The 20,510-nt window shown below is 34.6% G+C and overlaps 1 protein-coding gene across 3 annotated transcripts in view; it reads right to left on the reverse strand.

Moving 5' to 3' along the window:
* Positions 1–20,510, reverse strand: part of SGCZ (sarcoglycan zeta) — a 238,090-nt gene that overhangs the window by 115,725 nt on the left and 101,855 nt on the right. For 2 of the 3 annotated variants that reach the window (XM_086611720.1, XM_086611722.1), the window contains exon 2: positions 18,719–18,820. The exons of the other annotated variant lie outside the window; for it this stretch is intronic. In XM_086611720.1, the coding sequence (XP_086467846.1) occupies positions 18,719–18,820 (102 nt within the window). The remainder of the gene's footprint in view (positions 1–18,718; positions 18,821–20,510) is intronic. 3 annotated transcript variants of the gene reach the window in all.

Below are 20,510 nucleotides of genomic sequence, written 5' to 3' on the forward strand. Positions count from 1 at the left end.
ATTGACCTAAGAGAATTACTAGGGATATACAGCACCCTATCACTTTACGAAAGGATTAGAGATTATCACAAGGGAACAGAACCTACTGCTACAATAGATAATGTATATAAAAAAAAAAAGAAAACAAGCTATCTAAATCTTAATATTGCGGGTTCTGAATCAGTCATTAAGTGGCAGAAATTGGGAAGAATGAAAGAGCATGATAATCAAACATCACGCATACTTCTGTGATTCACTCTCAAGGTTTCTGTATTGGACGATTCCAGAGAAAGAAAACTAGACCAGCAGATCAGGTACTAGCATTAAATACAACGGTAATTGCTGTGCTTAAGGGCATTGCCACTGAATGTTACAATAATTAACATTTTTTTTGGTATCTTCCATCTGATATTATAGTTAAGTCTGAAAAAAATAATCTACCTTAGTCTTATGTCTACTTTACATCTACGGAAAATTACTAATTTTCATTTACAAAGGAGGAAGCAATTCTAATCCACTATAGAATTAGCTCAAAACCTTAGTACTTAACAGCAGTTGTATTTCAACCAGAATCTAAGCCTTAGCCATTATTTCTTGTTTTCTCCACAGAGGCTCCCTTATTCTAAAATCTCCGAGAAACTACATAGTTAGCAAATCTACTGAAAAATAATGTTTTGGCTATATACTACTACTTACCAAAGGCAAAAAAAAACCAACCATAAATTCCCCCTGAATACCAGAGTTTTTTTTCTATACTTCGCTAATTTTAATTCCAAACTGAAAACCAGATATGACTGAGTAAAAATCAAATTCTTAGAAGATAAACCTAAATAAGAATCTTTTCTAATTCCTTCCTAATTGGGCATCCAAACATAATTAACGTCTGCAAGACCTTAAAAGTCAGAAAATCTAGCTGATCTTGCTAGAAACATGATACATTTAGTAGCAACAAACCTATTTCTCTGAAATCTTAAACTGATAGTATTTAGTTCTGTCAGGATTTGTACTGAGATTGAACAACACTGAAATATTTTCACTTTATATATTTAAACTGAATCATTCTTTTGTTCAATTCAAACCAAGCTCCCAGATATTTTAACAAAAATTAGATTAGCTGTTTTATATAGTCGATATGGAAAAAAGCAAGGCCTTTACTTGATAAGATTTTCAATGTATTTATCTGCCCCACTGACAGTAACATTTCAGGTTTGGTATGCTTTTCCTAAATCACTACTATTTAAATTTGGTCCATTTGCTGGGCTATTTCAATTCAATTACTGGCTTTCAGCTGGTCTAAAACTAATAGCTCAAGATTGGCACACGATTTCCTTTTATTTTAATTGCCTTTTCAGTGTGTCTTAATGGAACAAGTAAGGGAGGAAATCACTATGAATGATGACTAGAATTTCCTGTAAGACTGTTAAGGGCAAGAGCTTCTGAGAATAATATATAATTTATACAAGAGGAGAGTAGGAGTGAGAGATACCTGAAGTTTGAGAGATGACCACTCAGTACTGTGGCTGTTGAAAGAGATAAGACATAGGGCACAAATAATTAATTTTTCATGAAAAAAACCCAACATGTTTCTATTCTAATTTAATATCTTAACTGATCATACGAACCTTTATGGAAAATTCATCTTTACAGATTTCCGTAACACTTACTTTCCTAACCTGAAACACAGAAGTCACTCACAAATATATAAATGCATTTAAATTGATCATTTTGTTTCACTTACACTGGTATCCGTATGCACACTGGGGAATCAGATTTAAGAGACTTCTGGCACTGAATGAGTCTTCACATTTTAAAATACAAATTAAACTGGACATTTTGTGTCCAGCATTGTATCTGCTTGAAATGGCATGGATGTTATTTCACTGTCACATTGGCCTGTATGCCAATACCTTATGCTTTCTTTTTGTTGAGAATAACAATGGGAAGACAAAATTTCCTCTGGCTTCTCCTCTGGATAAGGAATAATGTGCATGCCTGCACTACTAATTGGATCATTTTCAAAAATCATGAAAATTTTCCAGTAATTTAAAAAAAAAAAAATTGCAGTGGTGGTGGTCCATATTAAATGTAAAAGAGCCACATCTACAACTGTAGACACAGGTTCCTAGAGGCAGGAAAACATGGTGAGTGTGGATTCAAAGGCCAGGGAACAATCATCTATAGCTTCATCCAGTAAAGGATGATAGGAATAGAGACTAACTCACTCACCTAACTGTTGAGGTTTAACCCAAGCCAGCAACTAAACCCCACCCAGAAACTTGCTCATTTCCCCCCGGTGGGATGGAGGAGAGAATCAGAAGGGTAAAAAGTGAGAAAACTTGGTTGAAATAAAGACAGTTTAATAGGTAAAGCAAAAACCACACATGCAAGGAAAGCAAAACAAGGAATTCTTCACCGCTTCCCATCGGCAGGCAGGCATTCAGTCATCTCCAGGAAAGCAGGGCTCCATCACACTTAACAGTTACTTGGGAATAAAAACACCATCACTCCAAACATCCCCTCTTCCTTCTTCCTCCCCCAGCTTTTACTGCTGAGCATGACATCATATAGTATGGAATATCCCTTGGGTCAGTTGGGGTCAACAGTCCCAGCTGTGTCCCCTTCCAACTTCTTGTACACCCCCAGCCTACTCGCTGGTGAGGTGGTGTAAGAAGCAGAAAAGGCCTTGATCTGTGTAAGTGCTGCTCAGCAGTAACTAACATGTCCCTGTAGTATCAGGGACGTTTCCAGCACAAATCCAAAACATAGCCCCATACTAGCTACTAGAGAGAAAATTAACTCTACCACACCAAAACCAGCAGACTAACATGGTCCTTTAGCTTTCAAACCAAGACTTGTACCTACATCAGAAAGCACCATTTGCCAACTTCTACAATTTCAAAAGGCAAAATAAGACTCGAAAGAACAAATAATATTTCACTGTATAGAACTTCCTCCTGAGATTGGCACCACACTTCTACTGACAGACAAATTGGTCAAAGTTCTAACACTTTCTATAATCAGCATTTCTAAGCTGTCCAAACTCCCTTAGAAAGTATCTTTCATTTCTCACCATGCTTTAAAAGCATGAGAACCAGGCAGAGTTTCCTCACTTATTCTGGAAATTCAAGAGATGCCTGAAAACAAACTAGTTAGGCATTGTTACATAAAATAAGACAAAATTTTGAAAAAGAGAATTGTTTTTAATCCTTTCCAGAAAAAAAATCTTTTCCAGAAAAAAACCCATCAGCTTAGTAACCACATTCCTCTTGACTTAAATCACCTTGACTAAGACCAGAGACTTGAAAATTAATCTCCTACAGCTCTGTGTCTGGGATGAGGATCGCTTTCTCCCTCTTTTACACACACATAGAAGTACATGCACACAGTCAGTTTCAGATTAATTCCTGGAGAGGATAAAGATTAATTCTCATGGAAGATAGAGAAAAAAATAACATTTTGAAGAGAGAGGACAGCAATTCATGAGTTGTCTGGCTCCAGTAAGTCAATGACACCTTCAGTTGCTCAAAACATGGTGCACTTTGTATACTGTATTTATGATCAAATTTTATCAGCTTTCAAAAGGGAGCAAGCAAAAGAAGCTGTAGGAAACACCAGGCCTGTGAAAATGTTATAGGATGTGATGCTGCATTTCTAATGCATTTTTGTAAGAAATATGGTATTGTGATGCTATAAATACATTCACCGAGAGTCAGAGCTTGCACTATTGCGGAAGGAAACATTTGAGACAAGTAGAATTAATTGAATCTTCTTATTTTTCTTACCTCAACAGAGCTGCTGCTTACTTTCATATGCTCTATTTCTAGTGTTAATGCTCCTGTCCCCAAAGGATGAAGACATTTGCTAGAAATAATTCATAATAAAATTGCTTATATGTCTTTCCCAATCAGAAGCAACATCATTATCAGTTTCATCTTTTAATGGGGACATTGTCTTGGTAGCCTCATTAGCAGAACTGTTTAGTAAAGCAATAAAATAATGCCAGGCTCTACTTTTTGCAGCTTCTGATTAGAAAAAGCATCACATCTCACAAGCAATTTATAGCTCATCAGTCTCAAAACACACAGGAAATAAATTATGGGAGAAGGATGAGCTTAGACTGATGCCTATAAGCTTGATCTTCAAGACAGGAAACAAAATAATAATTGTAATAGTAACTGAGGTCACTGAACATTAATGGATGATCTCAGTATGCTTGACATAGAATACTTCATACAAAGACAATACTTCTGTACTTTGTATTAATATCACTATGCCCTCAGGTTCTTAATTGCTTACATTTTCTAACAGCACACACAATCTTTTAAAGTATCTGCTGTATAACCTTCCGTGAGATAGGAAAATACTATTATCCTTGTTTTGCAGACAAGAAATTGAGGCATAGAGGCCACCTTCTCTGAAATCCTGGAAAAAGCTATTGACCTTTAGAAATAAAGAAAGGTCCTGGTTCTGCTTCTCCTAACCTTTGTACCCATTGTAGTAGAAAGACAAATGACGTAAAGACAAGGAAAGTCTAAATTTTAAGCATTCACATAACTCCTAGAAATGGTACCCTCTGGTCTCAAAAGTGGTATGAAACATGAAGGCGCTGGGGGGCAAGGTATTCTTCGGAGCGAACTTTTACCTTTAAAGGCTTATCTCAGTCTAAATAAGCTGAATTTGTTTACTGTCAAAGTGTCTTACCAACCTTACTCTTTGGAAGACCAAAACATATAAACAGTTACGCAGATACTTCTTGTGTTTCCCAGCTTTGTACAATAATGATTTTTTATTAACAAATTTTTATTCGTAATTTATGACAAAATCACATGCAGTTTAGAATAGCATTTCTGTTTGTTAAAAAAAATAAAGAAGCAAAACATTGAATTTTCAAAGATTCTTTCGAGATACTGAAAGAAGATCGATTAAAGTTTGCTAAACTAGAGGCCTAGCACATGTAGGTAAGCACATATAGTATATTTAAGGTCTAATGTTTAGGTGGAGCGATGTAAAGAAAATTTTTCTCAAATAAAACCACTAGGTTAATAAAAAAAAGATGATTCACCACTTGAACATACACTAGATACCTGAAGATTCAAAAGAGATCGAAAAAAACGAAAGCAAACAAAAAAGGATTACATCCTTTAGCAAGGAAAAGTTGAACTGCAAAAGACAGGTATCTCTGAAAATTTGTCAAAACCAATATACATACGGAGAACCGCAGATTCTAATTTTGTATAGATTCGCTGCCCACTGAAACTTACTTAAAATAGCTTTTATCTGTATGGGGAGGCAAAATAGGATTACAAGCATGAATAATAGATATTCAAAGTCTGATATAATTAAGAGCATTAAGAGACTAATGAAGTTTTAGAGGTCAGAACTAAAAAAAAAGAAGGCTTCTTGATTATTGTCAGGATAATGATTTCTCAGTTACATTTCTCATTTGGAAATTTCAGTCTTTAGAGATTTATCAGTTTTACCTTATTTTAATCACAGAAATCTATCCAAAGTATCTGTGAGAGAGTGTATTTTCCAGATCACAGCTAAAGATACTAATTAAGCCTTCTGCTTAAACCTGCAGGCAAGCTGACAAACTAGTAGGGCCCTTGACTACATTTTAAGGAAAGAAAGAAAAAGAAGGGGAATAGCTTGATTAGTAGAAGTGAGAAATACAACAAACAACAACTTGATCCAATCGGAATAGACTTTTACAATTAAACTTGTGGTGCTGAGGACCTGACATTAATACTATTTGTGTTTTTTGAATTATACTTCAGTATATTCCAGCACGTACGTAGATATCTTCTGAGCGTTAAACTCAAGGTCAAAACCAGATTTATTCCTGTTACTGTTACAGCAATACACATATGCAACAGAGTGTTCTTTGTAGAATGCCTCATTAGTTATTGATTTATACCACTTGAATTCACACATAAAGCATCTGTGCCATGCTCACCAGGTGCCTCATCCAATATTTTGATTGGCAGTTACTCCAAATTGCTGATATCCACAGTTAAAAACCCAGACGAACAAACAACTGCAAACCTGAGATACAGAACAAATAGCCAGAAATACAGAACTCCTAACACCAACTCTATTTGTAGCTCAGAACAGTTTTCTTAATGCTCCTCTGACTCTGCGAAGAGAATTTGATAAATGTCTTAAAATGCTAAGAACAGTGTAAGAAATTAAGAAAAAAATTAGTCTTCAATCAGGAGAATATAAACATGGCCTCTTGCTGACATACTCTACTGACAATATTTCAGTTATTCATAACAATTTTCTGTGGTTTGTGTGTGAAAAATTTTGAAGAATTTCAAGCTATTCTTTTTCAACTAATAGGAGAAAAACTTTAAGGAAATAAAAAGGAACTGTAAGTGCCACAGCTAAGAATAAAAGCTAATTTTTTTCTCCAACATACCTGTCTTTTCCATATACTTTACTTGAATTTTTCCCTAGCATTCAATCACCACCATTTGATATCAGATAAAAAAGCACCACTTCATTATTGCATTAGCTGCTTTCATGTAATCCCAGCACCTTATCTGTGTAGTCTAGGAGTTCTACCAATCCATATGCTAACATATAATTTTCTTCACTTTCATAATAACAAAATTAGATTGTCTTTATTCATGCTGAACAATCAAAGAAGCTACTCCAAAAATTAGTATACCATTCAATATGAATCAGTGTTTCAAAAAACTACTACATGCTAGTCCAGTATATTTTATAAGAGAAGCAGCACCTGCATCTTAAAAGAACTTGCTCTAGAATCCCAGATCTAAATAATCATAATGATGTTTTTACTAAAATATTTTTAAACACAAATTTTCTGCTTGTAGAATATTCAGTAGTTGCTCCTGCAAAAAAAATGATCCACTTTCTGCATTTTCTGTGCCAGCATTTTAGCTCAGCTTATCAGGAAAGTTAATTGGCATTCCAAAATACCTACATTTTATTAAAATAACATCACAAGTATGAAGCACTTTCCTTCTGGGATTTTGTAGTTAGTTTACTCAGAAAGACAGTTCACAGATTTATAGGAAGATTCTCATCTGGTGGATACTAAAGGAGAAACTCAGAGACAAAATAAACTTTGCTCAAAGCTTGTATTTATATATCAATCTAGCAAGGAAAAAAAAATTCTTTCTAGTCATTCTATACTCTTAGTCTAAATTTCAGTTTTCCTTTCTACTAAAAATGATTGTGGCATCTTTCATGTAAATCACTATTGGAGTGCCAAGTTTAGTATCAACACGGATTTCACTTTTACTAGTGAGAATTACGTACAATAACTTTGTATTTTTAAAAATTACTTTAGTTCTAGACCAAAAGAAAATTCACTATCAACACCCTAGACCCATGCTACTGCAATTACCACTTGTACTTGCAAAGGCTTCAGCAAGAGTATAAACTGTAGTAGCTGTTGCAAAATTGTGCCTGACAGATTGCCACTCTAAATTAACAAACTTTGTGAACTACAGTTACTTTCTTTGCAGAACAGCTGATTTGAATTCAGCTAAAGATACAAATGAGCCTCTGGCTGAAGCCCAAGAGCCAACTTTACTGCAAATCCCCACGTTTGTTGTACAATCATAATGCTGAGACTGTAATTACCAATCCCAGTACAGGATGCTAACTTGTTCAGTTGCTTCTGTTATAAGACTTCTGCTTTCCTTGCAAGTTATCTTTATCCAAGTCCCACCCAGGAATTCCAACATCTATAGTCTGAAGTTCTTGTCAGTGTTTATTTCCAACTGAGTTTCTAAAATAATATAAAAATAATCTTACCCTTAGTTTGTGTCTATGAGACGCAAATAATACTTTGCACAGCAATGCACGAGTTTACTGTTTTGCTTTTTTTTAAAATTTGAGATCTTTATATAGCTTGTAGAGTTACCCTTGAAAAATTTGCATGCTTAATTATCACTAAGTTATTGACGTTTAATTCTAAGCTTTTTTTAAAAAACTCTCATAGTAAATCAGCAGAATCTGATCAACACTGAGCTTTTAAAATCTAACTTAATATAGAAACAGTTCCTGCATCTACAGGCTAGAGTACACATTGTTGCTGTAGCTGAGCTTTAAAATGTAAGATAGACAACGGTACGCTCACATTTCTAGAGCAGAAGTAGGCCCAAGGTTAATACAAAAAGGATTCCACAGAACACTGTTTACTCATGTTAAGTAGGTAGCATCACACAGCTACAACGAAGAGATACAAAAAGAACAAAAGAAAGAGATCAACTTGGTCGCCACTTCAGAAAAATTATGAACTATTTTTTCAAGAAGACAAGAGACACTGGGTCTCTGATTCACTTGAAGAACTAATTTATGACATGTGTTAATTTGGCAAGAGGAGGTAATCCATAAAGATATTAACTGGAATTTAATTGGGCAGATCCTTACAAAGAGAAAGTTCTGGAAAGTTTCAAGCAGATCATAGAGGTTTTTCCAAACAGCTTTTGATAATATTTTACAATGTAACAAATGGATACAAATGAACTTTTTGGTCACTTGCCAGTCAGTACAGTACCTTGATGTCAAAAAACAGAGGTTTGAAAAAATAAACCTTTAGTGTCTTCTGTCAGTTTCTCATATCCTCAACTTCACACCAAGAGAGAAGATTCTTAATGGGAAAATAATGTTTCAAATTCCATAGAAATGTTGCATGGAAAAATTGGAATATGCAAAATTTAAATAGTTTTCCACAAAACCCACAGGAAATTACACTTGAGAAAGGACAGCATAATCAGATACAAAGTCAGAAACAGGAAGAAAGTTCAGAATACATTCATTTGGTGGAACTGATCTATTTTTGTTTTTATCTGTAGAACGCATGTTATTTCAGGTTACTTGTTAAAGACAAGAAGTTACAATTTTCAGGTAATATTTTATTTGAAATATTAATTTCTTTTAATAAAATGAGTTCAAAGGAAATCACTGATCATACATATGGTTATGAAAAAACTTTAAATTGTTCTGCTTTGTGTAATTATTTCATGAGGATGCTTTTCAAGTCAGCAAGGCTTTCAACTACTGTTAGTGTTACCTATCACTCTTGGATGCAGGCCAGTGTCAAAACACAGTCCTTGTTTCAGAATAATCAATGCTTCCATTTTATTTCTTTAAATAATAAATTTGAAACAGCTTTAGAGTAACAATGTTAGCAAAGATTCAAGAGGCATATTCCATAAGATGATGAAATGTGGTACTTACTTATTTTGCATCTAAAAAGGAGATTAATTACTCCACTTGCCTTTTTAAAGGAAGGATTGAATTAACCACATATTGAAGATCTATAAGCAAAAAAATACAACTGATATGTTTCTTGCACTGCCTAAAAAAGGGAAAAGGAAAAAGATTCTAAAATACATTACTTGCTGTGCCAAGAAATATTTTAGTAATTCATACTACTTTATTAAAATGCTTGTAGCACTTCTTGTATCTATTTACTTTCTCTACCTTATTTTAACTTGATACTTCCTCATTACAGGTACAGTCACTTTGCTTCCTAAAACTGATGGAAGTTCAGCAGGTTTCCTGAGAAAGTGATCTGGCAGCACAAAACAATGAAATTTTAAAGTCATTGAGGGAGGGACTTCAGAACTATATAAAACAGATTGCAGGTTAAGTCACAGTACTAGATGGATGGGAAACTCCTTCAGGGAATAGTAAAAAACAAACAAAAATACTCTGTAAAAGCATTTTCAAAGCAGAAAATTTCATTGCTGGTGACAAGTTGTTTCTGAAACTAGAGGTTTATAGCATGATATATTTCTTATGACAACAAAGGCTATATAGCATAAACTCAGAAAGCATGCCTGCTACCTGGAATAAAAGGGTCCAATTCTTCAGACTGACTAGTAATTTCAAAGTGCTCTGCATAAATATGCAAGCTATATATGTGTAGTTATATACAAAAGAAACGAAAAATGAATGAACATTGTTATGAAACAGTAAATTCCAACTTAGTTCTTACTGAAGAGCAAGAAAATATACAGTTCGTTTCAAACAGCGGATGTACAGTATTATAAATGCAATCCTTATGATATTTGCTTGTGGTAATCAACTATGGGATGCTGTGAAGGAACAAGCAATTTGTCCCTTTAAGAGAGCAATGGTGTCCTAACCAAGGACTGTCAAAACAAAGGTGATGATTACACTACAACTTATCCTGTGAATTTCACTCTAGGTAGTCAAGGCAAGATCCATTCTTTTTTTTTTTTTATCTTAAACCTCAGAATATTCATTAATATTCTCTATTATCATGTAAGATACCAATTTTGTGCCCCCAAAATATGGTATTTCTCAACAATTGGAACGTAATTTTCTTTCCTTGCTTAGATTTTTTTTTCTTCCTGATAGAATACGGAAATTCTGAGAATAATTGAAAGAAAAACAAAATAAAAACAAAATCAATCCTCAGTCTAATACAGTACAGACCTGATAAGTTACATAAACAGGTAGAATAATTTTTTTTTTTAAACTATCTCATCAAACCCTGGAAGTAGGCTTCTATAACTTTACCACAGATGTCATTAAAACAAAAATTGCTTCAGAACTTCTATTTGACCACTCACATCTCCTTTAGAGTAAGAAGCACATTTGGGGTTTGAATTTTATTAATACTTATTTTTGCAGATTATGAATGGTTTCTCTATATTATTCGATTACAAATGTGTTTTAAAGTGAGAAACATCATACAAGACACAAAGCATACTGAAAGCAAAGCTGACCAAGTAAAAGAGGGTTGTAATAATTCTGTTTCATTTCAAGATAAGAAATAAATTTTTCTATATCTAATGGATAAAACTAATTTTGTAAGTCAACTTGCACTTCTGGAAATTATACATTCAAACTTTAAGACATGAACTTCTGTTTCAAAATTAATACCTTGAGAATCTTTCTTATATTCATTTTCAAAGTGTTATCTTTGAAGTTCTGATTTGACTATTACCCCTGATGCTTTTGAGATTCGTTTGATATGAAACAGGAAAAGAAAATAGTGTTATTATTAATGAGTTGGAAATAATTAAAACTCTGAAGAATTAAAACTAATGTTTTGATTATTTTTCTTGTTCTGTTATGCTTCTAGAAATTGCGTGTGTGTACACTCCTCCTCCTAGTTTTGTATCACATGCAAGCTTGCTGAAAGTGCAGATCCAGGTCATAAATGAAGAAACTAAATGAACCACATTGGCCTCAGTACTGACTCCATGAGTACACCACTAGTGACTGGCTTCCAGCTGAGCTTCGTGTCGGTTGTCGCAACCCTTTGAGCCCAGCAGTTTAGTCAGTTTTCATCCCACCTCACTGTCCTTTTAGTGTGTCCATCACCAGTTTGTCTAAGAGTATGTGATGGGAGACTAGGTCAAAAACCTTGCTAAAGGCAAGATTACTAATATTCACTGTTCTCATCCACCAAGCTAGACACTTTGTTGTAGAAGACTGTCAGATTGGTCAGGCATGATCTCTCGTTCAGAAATCCATGCTGACAACTCCCAACAACATTAGATGTATAATTTTATTACATGAATATTCTTTTCTGCTAATACACTGAGTCTTTGGATACAAAGTAGATTTCCTCTTAATTTAATAGGCACACTGTTTACAATGTTTTTTGGGAAAATTTGTCTTTTCCTACCAAAGACTTACAAGTGAGGCCATTGCACAGACCGACTTGTAAGAAATACATTTCAAATAATCTCAGCAGCCCTCAAGCCAGGGCTAACAGACTAGCAGTATTTTGGGGAGATAAAATTATGTTATGTACTTTGTTTGTGCTTGATGGCTTACATGGATATTTCTCCCCCCTCAACAACTCCCATTTTTTCCCATTTCATCTTTTCATCCATAGTTCTAAGGTTTCTACAGAGGAGCAAAAAGGAAACTCTGCCTTAATTTTATAAAATGGGATGCAAAGGATAAATGTTGTTCTTCATGAAGAAACACAAGTAAATTACTGCATGAAGAAATAAAGGAAGACACAGATTTTCCTCCTTTTCAAGTCCTTTTACATTCCTGCTTTGGCTCCAATTTTCTATGAAAATATTAATAACAATTTTTCTTCATTTTAAACATACAGAATTTTGTTAAGGTAATTTCTTAGCCTCTGTAAATTGTAATTACATTATTTCAAAGTTGTTCAGGGAAAAAAGGTCATTCCTCAGCTCTCATACAATTAAAACAAGTCAAACTGAATTCACTTTGAATGAGTATTACGATCAGACACTAGACATGATGAACGTCAAACTGAAATATCACATGGTTTCATTGAAATTTGCCCCAGTGGAACATAGATGTATTATATGAAGGATGTACTTGGAAAACTGAAAATGCAATTGATACCAAAACCACCAACAACAACAACCTGCAGAAAAAAGGTTGCTACTTCATTAACTTTCCTACATCCTTCTGAAGAAGTGTTCCCAAATCAAATTCAGTTCCTCAGGCTGGTATAAAATTGGGTGGATATAGGCCTCTCATGAATCTATTCATGAACTGCAATCAAAGCTTGGGTAACATTAACTCTGAATTTTCAGTGTAAAAAAGCAGCGATCCTCCTTGACTGAACAAGTCACAGCAATAATAAGAGGAGTACAGGCAGACATGAAAAAACGATGTGTTCAGAAGATAGAGTTGTTCAACTGGATGACCCCAGACAGGTTTCAGTAAAGTATAGCAAAACAAGGACAAAATCATGAATCATGAAGGTTCTTAGCAGCTGTCAGTGAAAAGAGAGCACAGCCAACTCAATTTCAGAGTGGGAGTCCCAACAGAGACCACCAACAAATATGAGTGACTTAATCACAAGCTTTGCCAAGAGACAAGAAAACCTTATATCTTGTTCATAGCCAATAAACTGACACTGAGCTTTCAGTACATTGGAACTACATCATGTTGTGAGCCAAAATGACTTAAGGAGTCCTTTATGCCATAATAATGACTTTATTCTCAGAGACAGGTGAGTGATCCCAAGGGCAAGGATGAAGAGTAGGTATCAGAAAAATGAACTGGGGAACATTTCAGATTTTATATGAGAGGATTGTAACTGCAGAAACAAGCATTGCAGTTTACATTGAGCAATAAAGATGGCAGATTCTTAGGTGTCTTTGTGATTTTTTTGATGATACAAAAAAGGTGAGCAATGACATCTTCTAATTGGAGTTTCTCTGATACCTACATACCTCAGTAGTGGTAGGACTGCAGGACTCCCTAGTTTCACTGCATGGCAATGGGATATCTTACAGAGCAGAAAAGAGAGTGGATATAGCAAATAACTTGGCCTTGAATTTTTAGAATATTTTTCAAGGGATGGTGGGGAACATGTTCCTCCTCTCCAACCTCAAAATCAACAAATACAACATACTTCCAAGACCTTCCAAGAGATTATGATATTTTTGCAAGAAGTGAAGGTTTTGCAAACTATAGTCCAGTTACTTTTATTTCAGTTCATAGAAAGATTATGGATTCAGATTCCCCTGAAAATCCCTGCAAAGCAGATGAAGAAAAAGAAGGTAATTGGAAAAAAACAGAGGTTAAGTAAGGTCAGGCAGCACTTGATTTAAGGGTCATGTATAACAAGAGGACTGACTCAACAGACAAGAGCAGTGGAAGACCTTTCTCAACTTCAGAAAAAAAATTTGGACTTACAAAGACATCTAAGGCCCAAACACAAACTTAAACATATGCAATGTGCTGGCTGGAATTGAGAAGGGTTAATTCTTTGTAGATGATTATATACACTTAGAGAGAGAGTGAAGAAAAAAATACAGTGTTGAATTGCTTTTGTCAAGATAGATTCAGGTTTGGAAAAAAAAACCACAACAAAATAAAATAACTCTCTCTAAATATTTATAAGGATATTCAGTCTCCAGAGTGAAAATCTGGAGAGAAGGAATACCTGAAAGAAGTTCTGCCTACAATTTCTTAGTTCTCATACAGTCACATATTTAAAAATACAAGGTACACAGCCAATTTTCAGTTTCCTGTGTTCAGTTAGTTTATATGTATTCAATGTTTCTAATCTTCTAGACATTTTTCTAATGACTGAACTAAATAATTAAATTCTGGATATCAAGGATATCTCTTGGAAATACATGTTCTCTAAGTTCAGAGAACACACGTTCAACCTTGTTAATGGTATAAAAAAAAACCCAAAGCAATCCCCCCCTGCGCCTAGTTTAAGGAACAATGAGTTACTTATTTTATCTGCAATGGAAACAATTTAACAAGGAGAAGATTTGATTTTCTTCAATACTAAAGTACTATACATGTAAACGAAAAAGATCAATAAAGCCAAGAACAAATGCTCAAGAAAACACCATGATCTGCTTTTATTGTTACATAACAAAATAATGAAACTGTACCTTGATTGTTTCCATTAACAAATGCAGTAGGATGGAAACAGTAGTAGTATGATGAGGAAAATTAATGCAAAAGAACTGTAATACTGTAATAATTCAGATTATTGCGTTATGTGATAACATACATCTCATTAATAATACACTACAAAGAAAGCAGTTTGCATTGTTTCTTTGCATCATATCATCATATCATATATTTGCAAATGATATAAACATAGAAAATATAACATTGTCTAGATTACATTTACTAGTTTCAGACTAGTAATTTGATCAAAAGTATACAACTAGACCAGCCATAGTCAAAATGAAATTCTCAGTAAAATTCAGTTCATAGAGGATATGTACCCTTTTTTCCAGGGACATAAAGATGTCAATTCAGGATCTAAAGAGCCCCTATCTGCTCAGGTTCTGATGTGTCACTTCAAGTTCTGACATTCATTTGAGTAATTTGATGAAAATGCAGAAGTATCTTTTTTGTGTAAACAAGACATTTTGGGTAGGAACCCGTGGTTCTGTAGATACCACTAACTGAATAGAAAAAGTAAAGCAAGAAGAGCAAAGTTAGGGAAACAGCATCCTCTGAGCAGCCTTCTCATTTACACAACTTCTACAGACAAAACATGAATGAATATTCAATTTACTCTAGACTTGTATTTTTCATTACTAATTTTCAACAGAATATTGTATACCAGCAGGAGAAAACTTCATTAAAATTTTCATTTTGTTTTTAAGAATTCACGTATATTTGTTCTGCAACTGACTTAACTCAAAGTATTTTAGCATTTACTTTTAATACTCAGGGTTTTAATGAAGCAATCACAAGATAAAAGGCAATTTTTCAATTTATATACAAAGTTCAATGCATCTTTTCTGATAAAGGCAGTTTAAGGTCTGCATTTAACCCTGTATAAATGATCTTATTTGGAGATCCAAGCATGCTGCAGGCAAAAGTGGTGATTTCAGCCTCTGTAAGAATACGTGAACTTCACACTGACAAACCTACGCACCCTTCACATTTAAATTGTAGCAGTGGAGGGCTCAGTTCAGCCTGGCTACACAACAGATTGCTCAGGACTCTTATCAGAAGTAGTTCACTATCAAAATCAGAGGTGAACCCTGCGCTATCAGTGAACACGTTTTATCAGCTCCAGATCTAGCTAACAGATAGCTCCAACATACGCTCCAGAGCTCTGCTCATGCCTCCTAGCCATAATACAGCACACCTGCTGCTGCACCTTGCTGCTAACGTCTTTGGTCTTCCCACCTAACTCTGATTTGTGCTGAGTACTGGGAAAGCAGTGACACCCTGACCTGCAGGGCTGAGCGCCCTACATGGAGGTCCTTCAGTGGCTATTCTACAAAACAGGTCACCAGTGCAGAGAAAATACACCCGCTCCAAAAAGTTATTATTGAATATGTTACAAATCATCTCAAGAGTTAATTGAACGATGTCACTTTAATGTCTGTGTTCTTTTAGAGAGGAATGAACAAATTCGTTTAAAGACCAAACTCTCATTTCAGAAAATAAACAAACAACATATGCATGCAAAAGACTGCAAAGAAATCAGCTTCAAACGAGTTTTCAATTCCATGGTATGTTTTAACCCCCATATACATCAAACTTAAATCATTACTGCTTCCATGGACAAAGCAAGGAAGAGCATTCCCTTCTGTACCACCCAAAGTAACTGTTCCCAAAGGATAGTTCTTCAGAATCCCCTGTCTGTATTAACTTGGTCTCTATGGACTATAATGAGAGCTCAGAAAACCTGGCTCACTCTCAGTTTTCTACAGCTCCAAGGTCATTCTGTAAGTGGCAAAACAGCTAATGCCACACGCAGATGCCACACGCCTGGGGATACAGCATGCAGAGACATCACAAATCCCTACTGTAAAGCTTAATACAGCTCCAGAGGGTTTTTTCATCATCCCTTCATGACATTCACATTTGCATAAAACACAAGTTACTGAAACTTTAGCACAACAACTGCTGAGTAAGTTGGCAAAAGACTGGAACACGAAGCTAGTTCACAAGTGCTGCAAGATTAGAACCAAGTCTACATATATACCACTTTTTCAGCAAGGTCACAAGTGTTTTAATGTTAATAGATATAAGCAGACCTGTAAGACCAAAAATATTTTACTTAAAACACTTTGTCCAGCTAACCAGCAACTCTGTCTCTTTTCTTCTGCTAGTTTGAGGGCACTTAACTGATAAGTCTGTTTTTCATGAGCCTCACGGGAGTAGCGTGACCTTGTGTTAGGCTGCTAGTAGACTTTGCATCCTCTTCCTTTACAGTAGTTACATTTGTATGCATTCTTTTTTGTCTGAGATTGGATAGCAGCTCTTGAGTGAAATTAGGACCCTACTTGAGTCTTTCATTACTATCACTTGAAACAAAACTTTCCATGTTTACTTTATTGGAACCAATGTCTTGCAATATGAAGCCCTGTGCAAGCAAATATTCCAAATCATAACTCTGACATATAGTATCAAGACCTGGAACAGTAACAGACACCATCCACCTGCGGAAAGGAACTGGGAAAATGCACAAATCATGACTAATGTTCTGCAACCTCTAAGAAAAAGCATGTTCCCACAACGGTTATACAGCCTGGAAGTTTTACGCCAGTTTCATAAAGTCTACATATTGGAATATTCATACTAAAGCTTTAGCCTTGATTTTAAATGGATATTTTGTACTAGATATTAAGGTCTAATGGAACCCTTAAAATATTTTTGCTATTTAGAAATAGACAAACAAAAAAGTATTCTAGTTACTTTGATGAATTTTATTGTTTCAAAATTATAAAGAAAATATTAAACTATTAAAGAAACTACTTTAGAAGTGCTCACACATTTTCATGGCAAGGTGATATAGGAAAAAATTAACCCATAGCCAAAGTTCCCTTTGTAGATGCCTTTCCAATTTCAGAAGGCAGAATCCGGCCTTGTTGATCTACTCGTAGTAGCAGTGCTTAGTACTTAAGTGGTTGTTTTTGTACTTATGCATTGATCGTTTCATTGTTTTCTCCTCTTCTCAAAATTCTTATCAATATAAAAGCTATGATACTTGATATTTGCATTTATTTAAAAATAATTCATTACCAAATGTTTGATTATAGATTTATCTTAGCTAGTTATCAATATTTTTAGCTACCATCATAAAAGATAGTACAAGAAAAAGAACAAGATTTTGTAACATTGTATGTATGGTGTGTTGAAAAGTAAACAAATATCTGTTCAATAAAGTGATCAAAATTCAACATGGTTAAGGAATATGCCATTGCTTAAATCTTATAGAATTTTTCTTTTCCTAGGACAATATTGCTATTCTGTTAAACATTGATTGATCTTAGTTTTATAGAGAAAGAGGACAAAGAGATTACCTGTTCATCTCACACATCTATTAACACCAACGTGAACTAACTAAGAGAAATGGGAAACTGACATCATCTCATTTTTGAACGTACTTGAGACTTTTTTATATACATAGATTTCAACAGACAGAATTTTCCACAAAGGCATTTAGGGTAAACATACATTTCATTCCTGTCAGCTTTCGCAGTATGCATATTAAAATGCTTTGCTGATGATTGACTGAAAACCATTGTAACATTCCTCCCTGATCATAGGTCATAACTTGCATGGTAAAAAGAACTTCAGAGATTTCCAGAATTTCAAAATTATTTTTTTAATTCATTGATGATGTTAATTTAAGCAGCATGACTGAATCAAAAAGAATGAGTTAAAATGAGCTACACTGAATTTCTGAATACATAATATCTTGATTTTCTTTTTTCCTCTGTAACAACCTGCTGCTAAATGATAAAACAATTACATTTAAATAACATTAAAATGTTTTGCTTTGAAAAATTAATCCTAGAGACATTATGCAGTGTAGCAAGATTGCCTGTACATAATGAGGAAAAAAAAAAGAAGAAAAAGAAAGAAAAAAAAGAAAGAAGTCACACTAGCTAAATACCAGAAAGAACTTAAGCACATACAAAGCAATTCTTTATTTCACTGCATTTTGCACGTATCACCAATCTTATTTTTCTGGAGCTCACAGCAAATGAATAGTCAAATGTTCCATTCCCAATGCTGAGGTCATTTGAAGTATAAAATATACATACTTTGAGTCTCCTATCTTTAGGATAAGATATTTCTTTTAAGAGGCAAGCAAGGTTTCAGAAAAAAAAAAAATAATTTTTGACATGAAAGAAGCTTTCACTGTTACGGTATTCTCAAAGAAAGCCTTTACTGATTGTTAATTTAGGAGGTGTAAGAATTAAACTTTGTAGTTTGAGATTGAAGAGATTAATTTATATTAGTTGTAAACTAAGAAAAAAAGATGAAAAACACCTACCTTTCGGGAATGGATTTCTTTCACGTATAGCGGAAGTAGAAATTCAGATATTCCTTCAAGGCGTATTCCTTTTTTAGTGACTCTCAAATTTCCCATTCCATCCTACAATCAATAATATATATATATTCACTTTAGGAAATAACCTTATCCAGAACAAAGTAAAAAGAACACAGTAGCTGGCCTAATATCTAAAATAATGATTGCTGTCCCACTGTCCCCAGCTCTCCTGATGATCTTGGACAGGAGCTATATGGGGGGGGGGGGTTATATGCAAAGCTTCACATTGGATTGAGGTTTTTACCTGTGCAACCTGATGATGAACTGCATACATTATTCCTTGGCTAGGCCTATTGCAAGGGTACAAATGTTGATCATAAGGATTCCTTTACTACAGAGGTGAAGCTGGATCTTGAATTACAACTGCTAAGTAAAACACTTAGCTAATTATCTCTAAAAAATAAATATAACATTTGGTAAAGCGATCTATTATTTTTATGTAGTGAAATATTAGAAAAATATGATATTATTGTTATGTCTTGAATCTACTGGTTTTGCTTGTACTAGCAATTAAAATACGTAGAAAAATATCCTATAGGAAGAAAGAAAAAAGGGGGTTTTGTAACAAGTTGCTCATCACTACTAAGAGTGTCTTGTTGGTGAAAAGAACTTCAAAATGCTGAGGGTTATTTTTGTTTGCTTGTTTTCATTTATCTGAATTCAAATAGGAAAAGGGCCATGGCAAAAGTCTGAATGAAATAAGCAAAATGAATGATTCAATGTTCAATAAAATATAAGCATAGAAAAGTGGTATAGTAAGGCTTCAGCTGTATTCTTACAGGAAAAACAATGAAACCTTCTTGATATTTAAGAGACAGAATCATTTTGCACACTGAGAGAAATTCAAGACTTTTTATCTTTGTATGCATGTTACTATATTCCTGGCAGAAGATAATTATTCACTGTACAGCCAGTGGAATTCAATTTGATCCACTTAAGTGCAAAATTAGCAAATTTATCCTAATTTTTGATAAAATGTTTTGAAGACATTGCTGACTTTAGTGTAGCAGAACAGTGAGAACTTGCATTTCTGCTCTGTTGGCTGAATTGTGAAACAAGTAACCTCCATTTGCTGGGCAGCTGTAAACCACAGGCTAACAGTGTCTCCAGCTGCCATAGCTGAAGCCGGAAGAGAACACTGAACTAAACAGTATTATACTTATCCGAAGATAGTGTGGCCAGTATACTAGTATAGCTATTCCCTTTCTAAAGCAATCAATGATGCCAACATGGCAGATATTTGATTGACACAACTGCATCCACATCTGAAGGAAGACTGTGAAACTCTTAATTGTTTAAGACAACAAGAAGAGTGACATTTTATACAATGTAATTCAGCTGGTGTCACTTCCCAAACACAACAAGGATATAATGATAGACAGCTTTCTACACTATGACAGATTTGCAAAGAACGTACTGTTGGGAATCATGCTTTCACATGTCAGTTATAGGACTAGAAGTCTAGATGCCTATGACTACAAAATCAGAAACTACTGGAGTCAGAAAACAGATGTAACTCCTTTCCAAAGCAGAGAAATAGGTAAAGTAAAAGCTGTGCATGCAAGCAAAGCAGAACAAGGAATTCATTCACCGCTCCCCTTCAGCAGGCAGGCGTTCAGCCATCTCCAGAAAAGCAGGGCTCCCTCACATGTAACTGTTACTTGAGAACACAAACGGCATCACTCAAAGCATACTCCCCTTCCTTCTTCCTCCTCCATCTTTTATTCTGAGCATG

The sequence above is a fragment of the Tauraco erythrolophus genome, chromosome 5 (genome assembly GCF_009769465.1).
Source record: "Tauraco erythrolophus isolate bTauEry1 chromosome 5, bTauEry1.pri, whole genome shotgun sequence".
NCBI lineage: Eukaryota > Metazoa > Chordata > Aves > Musophagiformes > Musophagidae > Tauraco > Tauraco erythrolophus.